At 51.6% G+C, this 21,299-nt stretch overlaps 2 protein-coding genes across 7 annotated transcripts in view; both read right to left on the bottom strand.

Annotated features, from left to right (window-relative positions):
- Positions 1 to 13,016, bottom strand: part of DNAI2 (dynein axonemal intermediate chain 2) — a 29,014-nt gene extending 15,998 nt beyond the window's left edge. Inside the window, exons 1-5 of one of the 5 annotated variants that reach the window (XM_081584837.1) lie at positions 12,952 to 13,002; positions 11,926 to 12,048; positions 8,657 to 8,847; positions 6,296 to 6,457; positions 4,727 to 4,848 (exon numbers count right to left, since the gene is read on the bottom strand). In XM_081584837.1, coding sequence (XP_081440963.1) covers positions 4,727 to 4,848; positions 6,296 to 6,457; positions 8,657 to 8,839 — 467 coding nt within the window. In that variant the 5' untranslated portion in view covers positions 8,840 to 8,847; positions 11,926 to 12,048; positions 12,952 to 13,002. Of the gene's footprint in view, positions 1 to 4,726; positions 4,849 to 6,295; positions 6,458 to 8,656; positions 8,851 to 11,925; positions 12,049 to 12,880 lie in introns of all 5 variants that reach the window. The other 4 variants (XM_081584835.1, XM_081584834.1, XM_081584832.1 and 1 more) reach the window with 4 other exon arrangements.
- Positions 13,017 to 17,303: 4,287 nt separating this feature from the next.
- The window catches only part of TTYH2 (tweety family member 2), a 36,117-nt gene continuing 32,121 nt past the window's right edge, over positions 17,304 to 21,299 (bottom strand). For both annotated transcript variants that reach the window (XM_081584829.1, XM_081584830.1), the window contains one exon: positions 17,304 to 19,087. In XM_081584829.1, coding sequence (XP_081440955.1) covers positions 19,007 to 19,087 — 81 coding nt within the window. In that variant the 3' untranslated portion in view covers positions 17,304 to 19,006. The remainder of the gene's footprint in view (positions 19,088 to 21,299) is intronic.

Genomic DNA, 21,299 nt, shown 5'->3' with positions numbered 1-21,299 from the left:
GAGGGTGAAAGGGCAGAAGACTGGAGTTCCAGGCTCCCCAGACTTCCTATTAATGTTTGCTCATTTTTTTTCTTAAAAGAATGCAAACATCTTTAAATATTCACTAGGAGAAATGTTACTTTAAAAACAAAGCCTTCAGGACTCCTTTAATTGGAAAACTAATCTCACAACCACAAAGAAAAACTAATAAAAAAAGAGAGAATGGAAATAAAATTTTAAATTTCGGTCTGATGTCTTCATTTGCTGAAAGTTCTGAGCCTGAGGCTTGATCTCTCATTAATATTAAACTATGAGGGAAGATGAAGAATCCAGCCATTGTGCCCCTTGGTATTTGTCCAACTGAATTGAAAACTTCTGTCCACACAAAAGGCTGCATGCACGCAGAGGTTTACAGCATGGTATTTGCAACTGCCAAAACCTGGAACCAACTAACATGCCCTTCAGTAGGTAAGTGGATAAATTGTGGTACATCCAAACATTGTTATTACTCAGCATTAAAAAGAAATGAGCTATCAAGCCATGAAAAGACATGGTGGAAACACTGCACGCCGCTAAGAGAAAGAAACCGATCTGAAAAGGCTACAGGCCGTGCGGTTTCAACTATGTGACATTCTGGACAAGGCACAACCACGGAGCCAGTACAAAGATCAGCTGTTGCCAAGGTTTAGGGGCAGGGAGGAATAAATAGGTAAAATATAGGGGATTTAAAAAAATTACTTTTATTTGTTTGGCTGCACTGGGTCTAAGTTGTGGTACAAAGGATCTTAGTTCCCTGACCAGGGATTGAACCTGGGCCCCCTTCATTGGGAGTCTGGAGTCTTAGCCACTGGACCACAGAGGATTTTTTTTTTAATTAAAATATGTTGATTTACAGTGTTGTGTTAGTTTCAGGTGTGCAGCAAAGGAAATATATATATATACATTTTTTTTAAGATTCATTTCCATTTAGGTTATTATCCATTATCCATTTAGGATATTAAGGGGCTTCCCAGGTGGCTCAGTGATAAAGGATCTACCTGCAGGAGACGAAGGAGACACGGGTTCGGTCCTGGGTCAGGAAGATTCCCTGGAGCAGGAAATGGTGACCCACCCCAGTATTCTTGCCTGGGAAATCCCATAGGCAGAGCAGCCTGGTGGGCTACAGTCCACAGAGTCACAAAGAGTTGGATACAACTGAGCGCACAAGATACTGAATATAATTCCCTGTGCTATACTGTATGTCCTTGTGATTTACTCATTTTACACATAGTAGCGTATATCTTTTAATCCCAGACTTCTGATTTATCCTTCCCCTTTTCCCTTTTGGCAACTATTTGTTTTCTGTGTCAACACGGGGGACTTTTAGGGCAATGAAAGTATTGTGTATATCGGGGTCTGTGACACAAAGAGTGAGCCCTACTGTGAGCCAGAGACTCCGGGTGTGCTCTAGGCTGAGAGCATCCCCCCAAACCTCATGTGCAGAAACCTGATCTCCAGGGTGCTGGTATCCGGAAGTGAGGCCTTTGGGAGGTGATTAGGCTGTGAGGGTGGGGCCCCCATGAACGGTATTAGTGTTCTTACAAAAGAGGGTCCAGAGAGACCCTTCACCCCTTCTGCCTTGTGAGGTCTCAGCGAGAAGGTGGCTGTCACTGAATTATTAATGAAATTCGAGCAATGAGAATTTTGAAACATCCAGTAGTTAGGACTTGGTGCTCTCTTTGCCAGGGCCTGAGTTCAATCCCTGATCAGGGAACTAAGATCCCACAAGTTTCAAGAAGAGTCAAAAAAAAAAAAAAGAAAGAGAGTCCTCACCGGACACAGAATCTGACCTTGCTGGCACCCTGCGCTCAGACTTTCATCCTCCAGAGTGGTGAGGAATACATTTCAGCTGTTTGTAAGCCAGCCGAAGTGATGGTATTTTGAGACGGCAGCCTGAACAGACTACGGACAGGGTGTAATGATGTCACGTGTTGCTCTCTGACTGTGACAAATGTCCCACTTACAGGGGTGGGGGAGGGAGGAAATGCTGATGGGGGGAGAGGCTGTGTGGGTGGGGGGAGGATGGGCACGTGGGAATTCTCTGTACTTTCTGATCAGTTTTGCTGGGGACTAAAACTGCTTGAGAGAAGCTGCTTTGGGAAAGATCCAAGGTGTCCTCCTTACTTGTTGCAAGTAATAGTTTTCTTTCTTTGGGGAAAAAAAACAACTGCTCAAAAAAAATTAGCTCAATTTGGTGGCTCAGATGGTAAAGCATCTGCCTGCAATGCAGCAGACCCAGGTTCGATCCCTGGGTCAGGAAGACCTCCTGGAGAAGGAAATGGCAAGCCACTCCAGTACTCTTGCCTGGAAAATCCCATGGACAGAGGAGCCAGGTGTGTTCCAGTCCATGGGGTCGCAAAGAGTCAGACACGACTGAGCGACTTCACTTTCACTTTCAGAAAATGAAAGGGGAGAGACAATGCGTAAGAGAAAAAAGGATTAAAGACTTAAGGGCCCCACATGTGGACACAGAGGGGGAAGGGGAGGGTGGGAAGAATGGAGAGTATAGCGTTGACATATACCCACCTTGACCACCATGTGTAAAAGACAGAGCTAGTGGGAACCTGCTGTACAGCACAGGGAGCTCAGCCTGCTGCTCGGGGATGACCTAGAGGGCTGGGACTGGTGGGGGCACAGAGAGCTCCAAGAAGGAGGGGATCTGCGCACACATATGGCCGACTCACTTCATCGTACAGCAGAAACTAACACAACATGGGAAAGCAATCATACTCCAATGTTTGAAATTAATTAAGTTGAAAAAAAAAAAAAGACTTCACGGTCCCAAGCTGACACTTTGTCATGGAAGTCGTGGAAAGAAATGAACAAAAGGGGGAAATGAAATAAGTTTCTGGTCGTGTGACTCATCCACTTCACTCCTCCCTGGGGGCGCGGCTAGAGCAGAAGCAGTGCAGGTGGAATCCCATCCTTGGCTGGGTCACCCACCCACCGAGAGCCCTGGGCACGTCTCCTCCCTGGGGCCAGTTTCCTCGTCTGTCAAACGTGGGGGTTGGACGCGCTGATTCCTAATGCGCCAGCCCTCTCGGGTGTCCGTACGTAAGGTCAGACCCCAGCAGGGCTGAGGCAGCAGAGAAGACGGCCCCTGCCCCGCCCTGGCCCTGCTCCTGCGTGCCCGTTGCTAGCAGTCTGCAGTGCCTGCCATGACTCAGCCCTGGATCAGAAGAGTCCTTGCTGGTCGTGCTCCGACTGGGTCAAACACTTTCCAGGGAGCAAAATGAACCCCCTAGTGTTGGCATTTGATGCGAGTGGCTTCTGAAATCACAGGTTTTCTCTGCATATTTGAGAATACACACCTGCATGTATATACATACGCATACATATATGCATATATACATGCACACATGCACATATACATAGGTATATTTGATTTTCTTTTTTGGTGCATAATTGCTTTTCAACGTTGTGTTAGTGTCTGCTGTATAATGAATTGATCAGCTACATGTATACATATATCCTCTCCCTTTTGGACTTCCCTCCCACCCCTCTAGGCCATCACAGAGCACCAGGCTGAGCTTCCTGTGCTTTACACATGATAGTGGATACATGTCAGTCCTAGTCTCCTGATTCATCCACCCTCCCCTCCCCTCACTGTGTTCACAAGTCCGCTCTCAACATCTGCATCTCTACTCCTGCCCTGCAAAGAGGTTCATCTGTACCATTTTTCTGGATTGCACATACGTGTATTAATATACAATATTTGTTTTTCTCTTTCTGATTTACTTCACTCTGTATGACAGACTCTAGGTCCATCCACATCTCTACAAAATGACCCTATTTCGCTCTTTTTAGTGGTTGAGTAATATCCATCGTATATATGTACCACATCTTTATCCATTCATCTGTCATTGGACATTTAGTTTGTTTTACCTAGGTGTATTTTAAACAAAAGGTAGTGCTTTCTGCACACTGTTCTGTGTCTTGATTTGGTTTGGTTTCACACAGCAATCTTGGAAACTCTTACCTAAGGAGCTGCCTCATTCGTTCAGATAGCTGAGTGGTAGTCAGCGTGTGGGCATAGCAGAATTGCTGGAACCAGACCCTACTTATGGGTTTAGTGTGCTCCCAATCTTTGGCTAGTGCACACCTTGCTGCAGCGAATATCCAGTGATCTCACACATGTGTCTATGGGCTAAGTTTCTGTCACTCTGCTGTCCTTGGAGGTTATTCTAGGCAGACTCCTGAGTGCTTGTGACAAGGGTCTTTTTTCCTCACAGTGTAGCCAGATCACTGATGTCTGGTGCTTTGGACCTTCTCCACACAGTGTGAATCGACCACACGTGTACTCAGCTTTGCAAATTTGCTTTAGTCTTTCCTGAGACTGACTCTCTCCTCCCTTTCCACCCACCAGGCCTGCCGCCAGGGTAGGGACCACTTACCTACTGGGCATCATATCGCTCTGCTCTCTCTCCTCCCTTTCCACCCACCAGGCCTGCCTCCTGGGCAGGGTCCACTTACCTACTGAGCATTACATCGCTCTGCCCTCTCTCCTCCCTTTCCACCCACCAGGCCTGCCTCCAGGGCAGGGACCACTTACCTACTGGGCATCATATCACTCCGCCCCTTATTTAGCTCAGAGCACAGAGGGCATTATCCCCACAGCATGGACTGACGGGGAAGGGGTCCCCTTTGGAAGCACCCATCCACAGGGGTGACAGAGGTTGGCCAGACACCTGCCTGGCTACAGAGGTACCTGAAAACATTGATGGTTTTAGCTGAGGGGGCCTCTTCCGTCACTTCCACTGCGTCCTCATCGTCAAAATACTCCTGGTAGATGTCGATGGCGTTATTCTGCTTGATACAGTGCTCCATGATCTGCGGGGGACACAGCAGGAGTCCTTAGTGGTAAAGGGAGGTCCTTTCAGCCTGACCAGGGCTGAGATGGAGCCTGGGAGCAGTGACAAACATCCAGCCGTCTTTTCCCGTCCTTCCAGGCCACGAATTTTCAATGGGGGCAACACCTACTCCGCAAAAGGGTGGAAATTGGTTCCAATTGTTTTCAAATTGCTTCTTGGGGGTAAATTAATATCACTTTTTTTTTTTTTTGTACAAAGCACAGACGTACATTTTGTGGTTGTTGTTCAGTTACTAAGTCATGTCTGACTCTTTGCAACCTCGTGGACTGCAGCACATCAGGCTTCCCAGATATACATATAGTACATAAATATATAGTACACCTTTGGTATTACATTTTCACTGGGGTGGGGGAACGTCTAAAAAGGCTTGTTGAGAGACAGCAATGAAAAAAAAGGTGAAGAAACACAGTTCCAGCCAAACAGAATTAGTAGCCAAGGAAGTGGCAACCCACTCCAGTATTCTTGCCTCGAGAATCCCAGGGACAGCGGAGCCTGATGGGCTGCCGTCTGTGGGGTCGCACAGAGTCGGACACGACTGAAGCGACTTAGCAGCAGCAACTGTATATGGCATCCATCTCCTGTTTCCTCCATCCAGAAGGCCCTCCCCCATTATTCCAAATGTCCAACAAGGAAAAACCCAAGCTCAAGGGCCTCCTCCTCCAGGAAGGCTCCCCTGATACCTTCAGCAGGAAATCACCTCTCCCTCCTTATGGGGCAAATAGCAAAGCATTTCTTCTCTTACAGCCTTCCTTTCAATGTTAGATTGTGTTGTACATGCATGCTCAGTTGTGCCCCACTCTTTATGGACTGTAGCCCACCAGGCTCCTCTGCCCATGGGATTTTTTCAGGCAAGAATACTGGAAGGGGTTGCCATGTCCTTCTACAGGGGATCTTCCTGTCCCAGGGACTGAACCTGCGTCTCCTGTGTCTCCTGCACTGGAGGTAGATTCTTTACCTGCTGAGCCGCCTGGGAAGCCCCGGTTAATACTGTGATATCTCTGTTTTTGTCTTTGGCCTCTGGTGGCTCACAAACTCTTTAGGGTGGGATATATGTGAATTTCATTTTTGCAATCTCTACTGCACCTGGCAAAGGCTAGAAGCTCCATCCAAATGTGCTGAATGAATGAATGACCCCTATTGGCAGGTAGCTACTGGCTGGGGTTCCTTGGGGGTCTCTTTGCCCAGAGGGTTTCCCACTTTCCCGATTCCTCCTAAAGCCTGTTCAGTCATTGGACCTCCCTGCCCTACCCTTGGGTCTGCTGTGTGGACCTGCCTACCTGCTCCCAAACCGAAGGTTCCATATGGTACCTGGTGCCCTGCCTCAAGGAGCTATAGTTGCTGAGCCTGACATGCAGTTGGAGAAGCAGTGATGGCTGAGACCCTGACCGAGCTGAAGGAAGCCTTACCGAGCCCAGCTGCATGATGGCATTGATGTAGTTCTCGTCCTTCTCCACCTTCTTCCGGAAGCGGATAGTCTGCTCCAGCTCCAGGGGGTTCACATCCTTGGGCCAGCCGCCCTCGATGTGGTTAACCCCTCGGGTCTCCATCTCAAACCGCTCTGTGTTGGCCTAAACAGAGAGTCACAGGTGAGAAGATGCCCGGCCCTGGTGGAAGCATGTGGCCACTTCTGCAAACCAGAGTCCGGGGCTCCCAGGTCCCTGGGCTCTGAGCACTCAGGGAGGGATTCGTGAGGTACCATTGACTGGAGCCACAATGTCTTCAGGTTCCAGCCTGTGGGGTTGTTAACAGCCACTTTGCAGTTGATGCCGGTGGCCCTGAGAAATCCAGTTCTGACCTGACCTCAACCCTAAAAACCCATAGGAGCCCACCCACCGATCTGCTCTGTGAGACCCCAAAGAACAAAGTGACTAATCCTACCATTTACAGTGAGACAGGAATCGAAACATAAAAAACACTGAAGAGTTTGGACTTGCTTTGCTCATTCTCTGTTGCAGTGAGGATGGCATAGATGCAGTTTTACCCTTTAAACTTACCTCTCTGCCTCCTTTTCGGTCCCCTCCCCCCTCATCTTTTCAATTGTAATAAAATATACATGTACTTCCCTGGTGGCTCAGACAGAAAGAATCCGCCTGCCAATGCAGGAGACGCAGGGGACCCAGGTTCGATCCCTGGGTCAGAAAGATCCCCTGGAGAAGGGAATGGCTCCCCACTCTAGTATTCTTGCCTGGAGAATCCCAAGGATGGAGGAGCCTGGAGGGCTACAGTCCATGGGGTTGCAGAATCGGACACGACTGAGCGACTAACACTTTCACAAAATACACATAACATCACGTCTACCATTTTGGAACTATCCTGGTGGTCCAGCAGCTAAGACTCCGCAGTCCCAATGCAGGCAGGGGGCCTGGGTTCAATCCCTGGTCAGCAAACTAGATCCTGCATGCCACAACTAAGACCCCAAATTAATACACAAATATTTTTAAAAATAAAATCTACCATTCTGACGATTAAAAAAATGTTCAAGTTGGTGGCATTAAGAACATTCACGATGTTGTGCAATCATGAGCACTATCTAGTTCTGGAACTTTCTCGTTACCCCAAATGGAGACTTCACACTCACTGAGCTCTCACTCTCACTTCCTTTTCCTTTATAAGCCATTTCTCACAAAAGCTAGAAGTCTCAGCCGGGCGGAGGCACTGGCATTGGAGACCCAGTGTGGCATGGCCTTCACGGCTGCCATCTTGTTTAGGAGGCTACCATGAACAAGACTGCTCTGGTCCCAGTGACAGCAGCTCACCCTGGGGAAGCAAGAAAGTCAATGTGTTTGAACTGGAAGTTATTGGAAACACTCATAATGTGTTTTGGCCAAATCAGTGTGATTTTCATGCCGCTGATTTAGGACCATGACACCAGGGTTATCCCTTCAATCGAATCTTCTCCCGGCAGTTGTTGACATAATCAGGAGCTGATCACCTGCTTCAGACAGATGAGGAGAAATCTGGGATTTTGAACAGCAACACGACCCTTAGTTCTCTTATCTTAGAGGCACCTCTGACCAGAACTTTCTAGGGGACCGTTTCTTTTTCCCAAGCTGGGCAGGTCCTGTAGGTATGAATCCCTGGCCCCTTCAGATACCTCTCCCAGCTGCTGTTGTTGTTCAGTCGCTCAGTCGTGTCTGACTCTTTGAAACCCCATGGACTGCAGTACGCCAGGCCTCCCTGTCCCTCACCATCTCGCACAGTTTGCCCAAGTTCATGTTCATTGCATCGGTGATGCCATCCAGCCATTTCATCCTCTGACGCCGTGTTCTCCTGCCCTCAGTCTTTCCCAGCATCAGGGACTTTTCCAGTGAGTCGTCTGTTCGTATCAGATGACCAAAATACTGGAGCTTCAGCTTCAGCATCAGTCCTTCCAGTGAATATTCAGGGTTGATCTCCTGTAAGATTGACTGGTTTGATCTCCTTGCTGTCCAAGGGACTTTCAGGAGTCTTCTCCAGCACCGCAGTTCAAAAGCTGCACCAAATGCCTAAAACAACTCTAGCAAGAGTCTTAGAGGGGAGGCCAAAGAGAGAGAGTATCTTGATTTGCATTCACCTGGCCCAGGGGGTGGTTGGTGCTGGGGCTTGTCCTGACCCTGGGCACCAAGCTGGGATTGGGGGTGATTCTGCCCTCATACATCCAGCATCCGCACTGGTCCACTAACTGGCTTCCCAGGGGAATGGAGTCATGCAGTCCCACTTACCAGCTCTGACCTGCCACCCTGCCAGACCACACTTCCACTGGCCCGGCCCTTGGCTCAGGGACCCACCTCATGTTCCGACATGCTGGTGGAGCACTGGATGCCCGTGTCCACCGGGTTCCGCTCCACGAACTGCTCAGCCAGCTCGGGGCTGGGCGGGATGTCGATGTTCAGTTCTGCCTGGCGGTCGGAGAAGCTGCATTGCTTCCCAAACTCGCTTCGCTTCTTCACATACACGTACACAATCTCCATGGTACCGGCTGCTGCAGGGACGGGGGAGGGTGTGTGCTGAGGGCCCCCGGCTGGCTACCTCCCGCTCCCCAGGAGCCCCACCACTGGGGGCGGCTCCGTGTTTCCTCTCTGCTCGGGGCAGGAAGGCTCCTAAGGGGTTTGTCCAGATGCTGCATTTGAAGAAATAATCTCTGGAGTGATGACTACAGGCTGAGTGTCATCTTGTTTGGTTCTTACAGTTGCCCTCTAAAGTGGACAATAAGATCACCAATCCATTTTGGAGGAATCTGATATTCACAGGTACCCAGGATGCCTTGCCCAGGACCATACAACCAGCAAGTGGTGCCACTGGTTTACCCGACTCCAAAGCTCTCACTCACCAAATGATACAGTTTTTGCTGAGCTAATATGATTATCCAAAGGCAAGGAAGAAATATTGATGGTGATTGTGTTGAACTAAATTCCCTGCCACACACTGGACCTGACAATGATTTCACTTATTTTGTCAGAAAACATTTGTTAAAACCATGAATAAGGACTTCCTGGGGGGACCAGTGGTTAAGACTTCGCCTTCCACTGCAAGGGGTGTGGGTTTGATCCCTGGTCGGGAAGCTAGGATCCCACAGGCCAAAAACCCAAAACCCAAAACAAGCAATGGTGTAACACATTCAATAAAGACTTTAAAAATGGTCCACATTTTTTAAAAAAATAAAAACTGTGAATAGTCAAGACAGAATGATATGCTGGCATAAGGACAGACACATAGACCAATGGAATGGAATTGAGAGCTCAGAAATAAACCTTTGTATCTGTGGTCAACTGATTTTCAATGAAGGTGCTAAGACAACACAATGAGGAGAGAGTGGTCTTTTAAACAAATGATGCTGTACTTTCACAGGCAAAAGAACGACCCCAGGTTCCTACCTCATGCCATACAAAAAGATGACTCAAAATGGATCAGGGGGTGCAGGGTCAATCCCTGATCTGAGATCCCACAGCCAAAACAAACAAATGAAAATACAGTAGTGATTCTCAACCTTGGCTACACACTTAGAAACACCTGGAGGGCTCTGTAAAAACCACATGTGCAGGCTGAACTGCAGACTAACTAAATCATAATCTCTCGGCATGCAGCCAAGGATGAGAACCACCAATTTAAAGTGAGGGCTCTTAACCTCACAACCAACGCTTCTCAAATCTGGAATGTCCCTTCAAAACACATAGAGATTCCCAGCCCCCCTCCTGTAAACATTGATCTACATCTCTGAGACGAGGCTTAGACCTTTGTACCGTCATCCCAGATGACTGTTAGGACCAGATATGTGTCTGTCCTTCCTCCCCCAACTCCAGGGCTTCAAGGAACCAGACGGGTGTGTCCAGGCTGTGTCCCCTGAGATGCAGGGCCAAGAGCTCTGCGGCAGCCTAGAAGCATGTGCCTGGGTGGCCTCAGGCCCTGGAGCAGCTGGGACAGGGGGTGAGGGCGATGAGGCTGCAAGGTTAACTACTACGTCACTTTGCATTCACAGGCGTTGTTTGTTGAAGATGGTACCATCCTCCCAATCTCCTACTTCTCAGCCCCAGAACAGCTCATCCTGCATCAGACTCGCAGGGAGCAGTATTTTCCGCTCTTTCTTGTGGTTTGGAAACTTTTCTACCCAGGAAGGGTAGAAGCAGTGGCTTGGAGAACAGAGGATGGGGACAGAAGCACAAACGACAGCAGGCTGCCCTAATGGTTAATTTTTCATGGACAAGATAGAACCTCGTGAAAAAGGATGCACGCCCAGTGAGCATCTCCCTGGTCTCCAGCACATTGCTGAAGTACATCAGGGCTGCACCTGTGCCCCCCACCCCTCCACGTCCCAACGCTTGTCGCCCAAGGACTGCCAGACTCTGGTAACTACAGGCTGCTTATCTCTCCTTCTGTTAAGAGACAACTGCCATGAGACAGCCAGCCCCTAGGGAACACAAGGGGTCTTAAGAGCACGAGGAAAGCCTAGGAAGAAAAAAATAGCCTCTTTAGCACAGATCATATTTTTAACAGCTTTGCTTTCCTTCTTGGTGCTTCCCAAGGCCAAGCGAGGAGCGAGAACAGAGGCATTGTTTTCTATCTGGAGGCAGACAGAGGGGACATTTAAAGGCTGGCTGGGTGATGGGAAGACAGCTCATGCAAGGACCCAGAGCGGGCTCTTTCTCACAAGCTGGTGGAGCGTGAAGATGAATGGTGAGGTCAGAGCTGGGGGGTGGTCTCAGGGGGTCTCTCCCCACCCTGGTGAGACAAGTCTCACAGGCTGGGCTGCGCCAAGCAGCTCCTGAGTAAGGCTGTCTGCAAAGGGGGCTTCCAGGGCAGGCAGGAGCCGCCTCGCTGCCCTCTGGGACTTTGGGGGAGGAGATACCACCCGTGGGAACCTCAGCCCCACAAGCATCTCAAACACAAGACCACGTGGAATTAGACAGGCTGATCTGAATGCCAAGTATGCAACCGCCTCCGACATCCTGGGGCAATTTGATCAGAACCTTCACCAAACAGAAAAACATTGTGCAATGATAATGAGCGAAGTGATTCCTGGAAAGAACCTCCTTGGACTTCAGAGAAAGGGAGAGATGAGGGACTGGTGGGGGGGTGGCTGAGAAGCTCAGTGTAGGAGCTTCACGGGCAGGCAAGTGGAGGGCGACCACCTTCCCTTCCCACTGGACTCCCTGGGGTTACAAAGGTGGCAAGGTCTCTCCTTCTTCTTGTCCCTGCGGCAGCCTCCAGTCTCTGTGCTGTGTCTGGCTGGACAAAGGACTGTAGGGGGAGGGACTTCCTGCCCTCTTTCTTCTGTCTGTGCACCTTTTGGAACTTGCGGTCATAAGGGACACACTCGCCTTCAAAAGAGGCTGATCTCCCTGCACATCCCTTCCTCTGCTCCACACTGGGGTCAAGTGTGAAGGATGAAGACAGCCAGAGGTGGGAGGTGGTCCCCAGACCTGGAGGGTGATGTGGGCCTGTGTTTACCTGCTCTGCCCCCTACAGCACTGTCCCCTGAGTCAAGACTATGGTCTTTTTTTTTTGATGTGGTACTAACAGTCATTGGGCTTCCCTAGAGACTCAGTGGTAAAGAATCCACCTGTCAATGCAGGGGACGTGGGTTCGGTCTCTGGGTCAGGAAGATCCCCTGGAGAAGGAAATGGCAACTTCAGTATTCTTGCCTGGAAAATCTCATGGACAGAGGAGTCTGGCGGGCTACAGTCTATGGGGTCACAAAAAGAGTCAGACACAATTTAGTGACTAAACAACAATAACGAATAATCATTAATAATGACAGTCCATGGTAGTAATGATTCCTAATTAGAAGACTGTGGTCTTCTATTCACTCCCATCCCCAGCGCCTGGCACAGAGGCGGGGGGCCCCCTCCTCCCTCTGTCACATGCTGAACATGCGATGTGACCCCAATCTGCCAGGACGCTCCCCTAGAGGCCTCTCCCCTACTCCTCTTCTGATGTGAAAAAGGCCAGCAAGCTAACGGTGTAAGAGGAAAACATGAGTCTGAAAGCTGGGAGAAGAAGGCACTTGTGTGGTTCAAGAGACTGTGATAAACTGTGAAGAAGGAACTAACCACACCTGTGACCCTCAGCACAATACCCTAAGGGCATCCGGATACCCACTCCGGGGTTGAGGAATAGGTGAAATGTTGCAGAGGACCGGCCCCTGCAGAGGCGCTCAGTAACTCTAACGCCCTTCCCTCCATTCTTATCAGAAAGCTCTCCCCTTCACTGGGCGGGGCCGCCCACCACCCCAGCCCCAGGCTGTATTTTCTATCCCGGGGGCTGTAAACCCCTTAGAAGGTCTCCCATCTCCCCACCAGGAGAGAGATCGCATCAGGACAGGACTGGCCACAAGGGGAGCAGTGGGCAGGGTGTTTGGAACTTGCTGGGTCCTGGGACTCCGGATACATCGAGGGCAGCGAGGACTGATGGGAGGGGGACCCTAGGAGCGCTGGTCCCCGGGGTCCATCATCCGGCAGAGCTAGCCCGGAAGGACGCCCCACGAGGAGCTTCTTGCACTAGCGGGTGTTTCTCACCCTCTGGGGCTCCCTTTCACTGTCCCCTCTTCTCTTCAGCCGCGGACATACTCCCCGCGTCCGCCCCTTACCCTCGGTCGGTTCCTGCTGCCCCTGGGGAAGCCCCCGAGTCGAGGAGCTGGCTCCAGCGCTTCTCAAACGGCTCCGGAGTTTACTCGTTGCCTAGCAACCCTGGCCGGGCCCAGGACGCGGGGCCGCGCGGCGCTGCAGGAAACCTGGAGCACGTGACCTTCCCATCCAGTTAAGCCACGTTGGAAGCGTCTCTGGTCCCTCCTAAATTAGTCAAGCACCGGTAACGATAAACGTATGTAGGATCTTTGCCAAGGTGCTTATCCAAGTCCACAAATATCCATCTGGCAAGATTCTCAGAAAATGCAAAATGTTCTCAGCGCGCCTCGGAGTCCCGGAGCCCTGGGTGAGGCTCTGTTATTGATTTGCTCATGATCCAGAAGGTCAATTTACCACTCCTTCCTTCAGTTTACTTGTCTGCTAAATGGGAATTATACCCCCCAGCTGCCTCTCTGTTACCATAGCCCCTGCACATTGAACAGTAAGCTTAAGTCTGAACCACTCCACCAGGATGGAAACTTCTATAAGGTAGGGGCTGGGTGTTTCCACAGCTTAGGTCTCAGTTGTCAATGAATGAATGAATAAAATGAAATTTCTCGTTAGTTAAGACAATGAGGTGAAATAACGTAAACTAAAAGAACCGGACGTGGGGCTAGAAAACATGGATTTGAATCCCAGCCAGGTGGCTCAGATGGTAAAGAATCTGCCTACAATGCAGGAGACTTGGGTTTGTCCCTGTGACCGGAAGATCCCCTGGAGAAGGGAATGGCAAACCACTCCAGTATTCTTGCCTGGAAAATTCTACGGACAGAGGAGTCTGGTGGGCTGCAATCCATGATGTCGCAAAGAGTCGGACACAAGTGAGCGACTTTCACTCACTCGACGGTTTACTAACAAGTTGCTTTCCTTTAGTGACTTGTGCTTAGTTGCTTGTGTGCGTGTGTTAGTTGCTCGGTCGTGTCCGACTCTTTGTGATCCCTCGGACTGTAGCCCACCAGTCTCCTCTGACCGTGGAATTCTCCAGGCAAGGATATTGGGATGGGTTGCCATACCCTCCTCCAGGGGATCTTCCTGACCCAGGGATGGAACCCAGGTCTTCTGCATTCAGGCCTCTTCTTGACCGGTGTCACCAGGGAAGCCCTGCTTAGTTGCTTAGTCATTTCCGACTCTGTGACCCCATGGACTGTAGCCCGCCAGGCTCCTCTGTCCTTGGGATTCTCCAGGCAAGAGTAGTGGAGTGGATAGCCATTCCCTTCTCCAGGGGATCTTCCCGACCCAGGGTCTCCTGCATCGCAGGTGGATTCTTTACCATCTGAGCCACCAGACTCAACAATCCTCACTGGCCAAGGGAGGGGGGAGTTGCAGTACTCAGGATAACCGGGAGGACCAGCTGAGTTGATGTGGCAGTGTGCCCAGGCTGGAGCTGACCACAGAACCTGCCCCGGAGGCCAGCTGTGTGCCTCCCGTGGCCGGGGATCTAACCTGAGCTCAGAGATGGCTGTTGGAGATCTGGACCTGGGTGGACCATGTGTCATCCAGGAAGTGGGATTTGGGGTTGGAATGGAGCTTTGACAAATGGTTATGAGCTGCAAGGGAGAAGGAGAGGGGAGATGATTCCAGATTGAAGGGGAGGGCAGTACTGTGAGCCAGGGAGAGGCGGTTGTCATGGACGAAAGGCATTTTGGGGGGTCCCTGCTGGGGGCCAGTGAGAGAGGAGTTTACAGAAGTCAGCTGGGGCCAGTTTGTGGGGATCTGAGAGGCAATGTAAGCTCCTGGCCAGCTCCCGGGGATTCTGTGAAAGGACAGGAGGAAAGCAAACATCTCTCCCTCAGGCTCCCCAGCTTCTCCGTAGATGTGTTTCACTACTACCTGGCCGGTGCAACAGAATTCCCCTTGAGATGGCGCTTTGCCCAGCTGCACCAACCAAAGGCAAGCCCATGGTGACCGCTGCCATCAGCTGCCCCCTGGACTCCCGCCACCAGTTTCTCTGAGCCCAGGAGTCCCTCGGAGTGATGGAGGCTGGGCGCAGTAGCGTCTGAAAGCCCCCACTGAGCGAGCTTTGTGTGGTCAGAGGCGACTGACACAAAGCGTCCGGAAGCAGCGGATCAGCTCCACCCTGGGGCACTGGCTGGTTGGGGCTGCGCTCACAGATGCCCTCCTCACCCTCCCCCAGCTCTGGGACGCTGAGGCTCCCAGCACGCAGGGAGGTGAGGGGGAGCGGGCGGAGAGGAGAAATAGAAAAGTTGAGAGGAAAACTGCAGCCTCCCTTCCTGTATCATTGCGACGACTTGTTACAGGCTTCTCACCCACCCTCACTCAGAAAGCCTGCTTGCTGCCAACCGCCAGCGGGCAGCTCCGCTTACTGGAAAAACAAGCAGCACCCACGGGCGGGCCCGTCTCAGTCACCCTGGGAAGCCAGCAATACAGCATATAATTAGAAGTAAGCACAAGGGTCCAGTTTTTAAAAACTGCAGCGTCTTCCAGATCGCCAATCACAGCAGACCTGGCAGCTCTTTTTTTTTGTTGTTAAATGACCCAGTGACTTTAATCACCATCCAGATTCTTGTTTATTTGGGTGTGCTGCGTCCTTATTGTGGCAGGTAGGATCTTCAGTTGCAGCATGTGGGATCTAGTTCCCTGACCAGGGATTGAACACAGGCCCTCTGCATTGGGAGCTCGGAATCTTAGCCACTGGACCTCCAGTGAAGTCCTGGCAACCCAAGTTCTCTGCTGAGAGCAGCCCCTGGCCCTGGACATCCTCAGGGCCAGTCCACAGTCCATTGCAATGTTGTCCCACCAACCTCTTTATCCAGTTTTTTATCATGGTAAAGTACACATAAAATCTACCACCTTAACTATTTTTAACTGCTCAGTTCAGTGGTGCTAAGAACCTTCATACTGTTATACAACCATCACCACCATCTATCTCCAGAGCTCTTTTCATTTTGCAAATCGAAACTCTATTCCCGTTAAACGGTAAGGCCCCACTCCCCCTCCATGAATTCCTGGCAAGCAGAATCCTACTTTCTGTCTCTACGACTTTGACTACTTAAGTACCTTGTATAAGTGGAATCATGGGGCTTCCCAGGTGGTGCTAGTGGTAAAGAACCCACCTGCCAAAGCAGGAGACGTAAGAGATGCTGGTTCGATCCCTGGGTTGGGAAGAGCCTCTGGAGGAGGGCATGGCAACCCACTCTAGTAGTCTTGCCTGGACGATCCCATGGCAGAGGAGCCTGGCGGGCTCCGTGAGGTCGCAGAGAGAAAGATGAGACTGAAGCGACTGAGCAGCAGAAGTGGAATCACAGTTTTCTTTTTGGTAAGTGACTTACCTCACTTGGCAGAATGTTTTCTAGGTTCATTCATGTTGCAGCAGGTGTCAGGCCTTCCTTCCTTTTTCAAGACTGTGTAATATTCCGTCATGTGGGCAGAGCACATTTTACTTACCCATTCATCTATTAGTGGACACTAAGGTTGCTTCCACTTTTTCCTGTTGTAACTAACAGTGCTACAAACATGGGGGTACAAATATGGAGACTATGCTTTCAATTCTTTTGGGAACTGGAATTGCTGGATCATACGGCAATTCTATTAGTATAATTTATTCATTTTTTGAAGAACCTCCATACTGTTATCCGAAGCAGCCGTACCATCCCTCATTCCCACAACAGTGCACTAGGGTCCACTCGGTCAGCTGCTCCAGAGGAATCAGCGTGAACGACAGCCTCAGGTGGGGAGCTGGAGTCGGCCTGCCAAGCCCTCCCAGGCTGGCTCGGACAAACGAGATGCTGCAAGGAAGGACTGAAGGGCTCCGTGTGTCGCAGGAGCCTGGGCGCAGACAGGCAACCCGTGGGGGTGAAGAGGTTAGGAAGAGGATGCAGCAAGGACCTGCCGCCAAGCTGGGAGAGGTGGCCCGCCCTGTGACCCCGCCCCGAGCCCGTGTCACTGCCCAGAGGTCTCCACCTGGGCTGTGAGTTACACACTCCTGGCCCTGACACGTGCTCCAGCTAAGTCCTTTCTCTGTACACCTCTGGCTTTTTTATTTACAAAATGACTTGGGACAGTTCCTGGCACTTTGGAGGTTACTCAATAAACGCCATTTGTTATTGGCAACCTTAGAAGCAGTCACCTCCAAGGGGAGCTTTGGAGACTCAGGCAGAAAGGAGGTCTGACTTTGACCCTGAAGAGCAGGAAGGTGAGGCCCTGTCTCTATTTTTCTTGTTTTTTTTTTCAACAGCCCTGTCTTTAAATCCTCAACACTGAAACCCGCTCTGAACCCCTACCCGAGTGTAACCCAGCCAGTAGGTGCTATCAGTTACCTTCATCATTCCCAAAGCTGAGCAAGTTGGACACAGTGTGCATTTTAGTACCAGTGGTTTATTTCTTCCCCAGGTGAGGGCGCACCTGTATTAAGCAGAGGTGTGCCCACCTGGCTCCTCCAGGAACCACCCAAGGGATTCTAGTTTAGTTTACATGCATTAAAAACTCTAGTGGCCAACGAGGAACGTTAAGAAGCACCACCTCGACGTTGCAGAGTTCCTGTCTGCACGTGACACAGCCTCACGAAGGTGGGGTCATGGTACATGTATGTACAGGGGAATGGGAGAGACACAGTCCTGGCGGCCCTGTGGCCTTGCAGTCGGGGAGGCTTGGCTGGGGCCTGAGAACGACGCTGCTGTTCAGCGTTTTGACCAGAAGCGGTGTCCCGGTCCACAGCCACGCTACCCCACGCCCCTGCTTCGGTGCGGAAGGCTGTGGGCCTCCCAGCCGTGTGCTCTGTCGGCAGGAGGTTGGAAGCACCAAAGACGCTAACCCTGGATCCTCAGCAGAGAGTATGGTGGGTCATTACTTCCTCCTGATCCCCAGGCTCCTCTTCACCCAGCAGGTACCGGTCAGGGGCAAGGACAGGATGGAGGGAGAGGTAGGGAAGATGCCCGTCTGTACATCAGGACACCATTTTGCTAAAACCTTTAGGACCAACTTGGAGACAGAAGCAAGGAGAGCTGATGTGGCCATGCAGCCGGTCTCTGGGACCAGACTCTGTTCACGTTCAGACTTCCCTCCTAGAGACTTGATTCTCTCAAGACGCCTCCATCCAGGTGGGATGAACACACATCCCCACCAACTGGCATCTGGAGACAGGGTGTCTCACCGACCTCTCTTTTGGTCAACAAATCAGGTGGGAGGGATCAGCCCCACGTCTGCTGTAAAAACTGGCTTGTGGTATGAGTTTCAATTCTTTGGATAATCAAGAATCTTTAGAACACTGGCAAGAAAGAGTCGCTTTTTCAAAGTGTCTGTGACTACCTGAGACCGCCCTACTGCCATAAGCAAACTCACTGTGGAGATTCTGGAATGGAGGTGAGGTGACAGAAGGTTGCAGAAAAGACAGGTCCACCACCGCCACCTGGAAGTCCACCAGGCTGCAAGGCCCTGGAGCTCCCAGCCTCACAGGCAGAACCTGCCAAGGCCTTCCCTCCGTGGCCTGGGAAGAGTCCACTGGGCCCCGGGAGACTGAGTTGGACAGTGTCTGGTCTCATCAGGGATGTCACCTTAAAAAGCATCTCCTGATCAGCCCATCTACCTTTACCTGTGGGTAAATGGTACCCATCTGAGCAGCCAGGAGGAGAGAGGTGACCCCGAGAATGGTCACCTGGGCTTCTGGCTGTGCCTGCAGGAGGCAGAGTCCTGGCAAGGGGACCCTCAAGCCTGACCCAGCCCCTCGTCACTGCCCTTCCCCACCTGGCGAGGGGGGGAGTCAGGGGCGAACTGAATCAGGCTCCTAGCTTAGGGACGGCCAAGCACCAGGGGGCGTTTCTGGTATGGAGAGGAAGTCAGCGGAGGGAGAGGGCTGGTCCAGCTCACGGGGCTTCTGTCTGCCCGGGAATGTCAGCCAACCCCAGGCTGATTCTCCCTGAATCTTCAGTTGCTCCCTGGCACCAGCCAGAGCCTTCCGATCCTGCAGTCTCTATATGCCTTTGGTTTCTGTTAAAGAAACGCACTTGCATTTGCCTTAGTTAAAACCCAAAACGGAGTGAGGGAGGAACTCCGGAAAGCGTGTTAGCCTGGAAACTCATTCCCGTAGTGCCGCAAGCGTTCGTCCGCCACGGACAGGTAGGTGGCCCGCATGCTGGGCGAGTACTGTGGGAGAGAGGGGAGGGGGCAGTCAGGAACAGGGTCACACATCGCCCGTCGCACCGGACACCGTGCTAGCAGAAGGGCCAGCTCTTCTGGGGGTGCTGGGCCGGCCACGGCAGCTGGGCACCGAGTCTCAACGTCAAGGCCTTGTGGGGGTTATTGGAGGACAGTGGGGGTGGCCTGGGCAAGCTTCGTGTCTGCTGATGCTGCCAACCCTGGGGCCATCAGGACATCCGCTTCCCGAACTCAGGATGCACACCCGACCAGCCTTCTTAATGCCCCTGTGCGCTAAGGAGCCTGCTGAGTGAGCAGGCTGACGGCACAGGCCCACTGACTCCGACAGCCAGGTTCAAATCCTAGCCGCGCACCTTACTCATCCTGTGAGCTTGGAGGAGGTTCTCCAATTGTTCCAGCCTCAGTCTCCCCATCTGCACAATGGACCTAAGAGGACTCAGCTCTTACATTGAGAGGATGGACTAATATAAAGGAGGAAGATCCCTAACCCAGGGCTTCTCAAACCTGGCTGTGCATTAGAGACACTGCAGGGGTGGGACTGGGGAGGGTTCTAAAACATCCGGATACCCAGGCCTTACCCACCAGTACTTTTTTTATGAGATAAAACACACATAAAATTAAGCCTTTTGGGACTTCCCTGGGGGTCCAGTGGTTAAGAATCCACCTGCCAATGCAGGGAACATGCCCTTGAGCCCGGCAAATAAGGTCACTTCTCGGTCATCTCTGCTAAAGGCAGAGCGAGAGGCCTGGATCTTTTAAAACAAGGCAATCCGAAATTTATTTACTGTTGGCATTTCAGGGCCTTGAGTAATTCATGTGTCACAGCATCGGATTTCTCTTAACTATGTTGTACTGAGATTATTATGAAAATCAGCCTGCATTCTTGGGGCCACAGCAGCTGGCGGGAGGAAGCAGGAACCCGAGAGGCTGCTTCTGGTTTAGAGAGAAGCCAGCTTTGGATTTCAAAGGTGCCAACTCTGGAAGTAGGCCTGGATGGGCTGCTGTCCCTGCCCGGGGCCCCCAGGAGCAAGGCCCGGGTCCAGCGCGATCTGTAAAGGACAGCAGGGAGGCGCTCTGGGCAAAACAACAGCAAGGCGGGGCCGGGCGAGGAGAGCTGGAGGGTCAGCTTGAGCAGGACACTGTGGGCACTTGGGGCCGATTGTCCTGCGTGCGGGGGGCTGGCTTGTGCCCAGCAGCGCCCCTGGCCTCCACCTGCTAGAGTCTGGGAACAGCAACCCCCCCCGCCAGGTGTGACAACCAAAGATGCCTTTAAGTGTAAAGTGAAAGTGTCAGTTGCTCAGTTGTGTCTAAATCTTTGGGACCCCATAGACTGTAGCCCACCAGGCTCCTCTGTCCATGGGATTCTCCAAGCAAGAATACTGGAGTCAGTTGCCATTTCCTCCTCCAGGGGATCTTCCTGACCCAGGGATCGAACCTGGGTGTTTTACGTCTCCTGCCTTGGCAGGCAGGTTCTTTACCACCTGAGCCATGGGGGAAGCCCAAGGATGCTTTGAGATGTGGCCAGACGTCCTCTGGGGGAACAAACTCGAGTGCCCCTGGCTGAGACCCAGTGCTCCAAGGTAAGGCTGAAAGGTCACCTCCTCAGACCCTGAAGAACAGTTCCTCCCTCTAGGGCCCACTGCACTGTATGGCACTTATTACAGCAGCTTTCCAAGTCTCCTGCTGCGGATTATCCACTTCCTGAAGACGGGCTGGGTCCCCGGCTCTCTTTCCCGGGTCCAGTGCTGTGCTTTTCACCAAGAGCACTCCCTGGACGCCCTGAGTCAAAGGCAAGTCAACGTCATGGGTTTTGTGTCCTTGCGGCACCAGGGCTCCAGGTTCACCACCTGAAGGGCTTCTTCCAAACTACCGGGATGGGGCGGGTGAGACGCCTCGCCCAGCCCAGTGAAGGCAACGGCTCCTTCCCCGACAGACACCTGGCTCAAGAACGCAGACATCCAACCTTGTCTCAGACCCCCTTCTTTCTTATAAATGCCAGGCTGATTTTGTTTGCTTTCTGGTCTTTTTTGGCTGCACCACGTGGCATACAGGATCTTAGTTCCCCCACCAGGGATCGAACCTGCATCCTCTGCAGCGGGAGCTCAGAGTCTTAACCCCAGGACCTCCAGGGACGTGCCGGCAGTCTGATTCAATGCTTATCCAATAACAAAACCGTTTCGTTCTTTTCTACCTCTGTGGG

This window comes from Giraffa tippelskirchi, chromosome 3 (assembly GCF_054371585.1).
Source record: "Giraffa tippelskirchi isolate mGirTip1 chromosome 3, T2T-mGirTip1v1.2.pri, whole genome shotgun sequence".
NCBI classification, from domain to species: Eukaryota; Metazoa; Chordata; class Mammalia; order Artiodactyla; family Giraffidae; genus Giraffa; species Giraffa tippelskirchi.
This window is presented reverse-complemented; position numbering and strand designations above follow the sequence as displayed.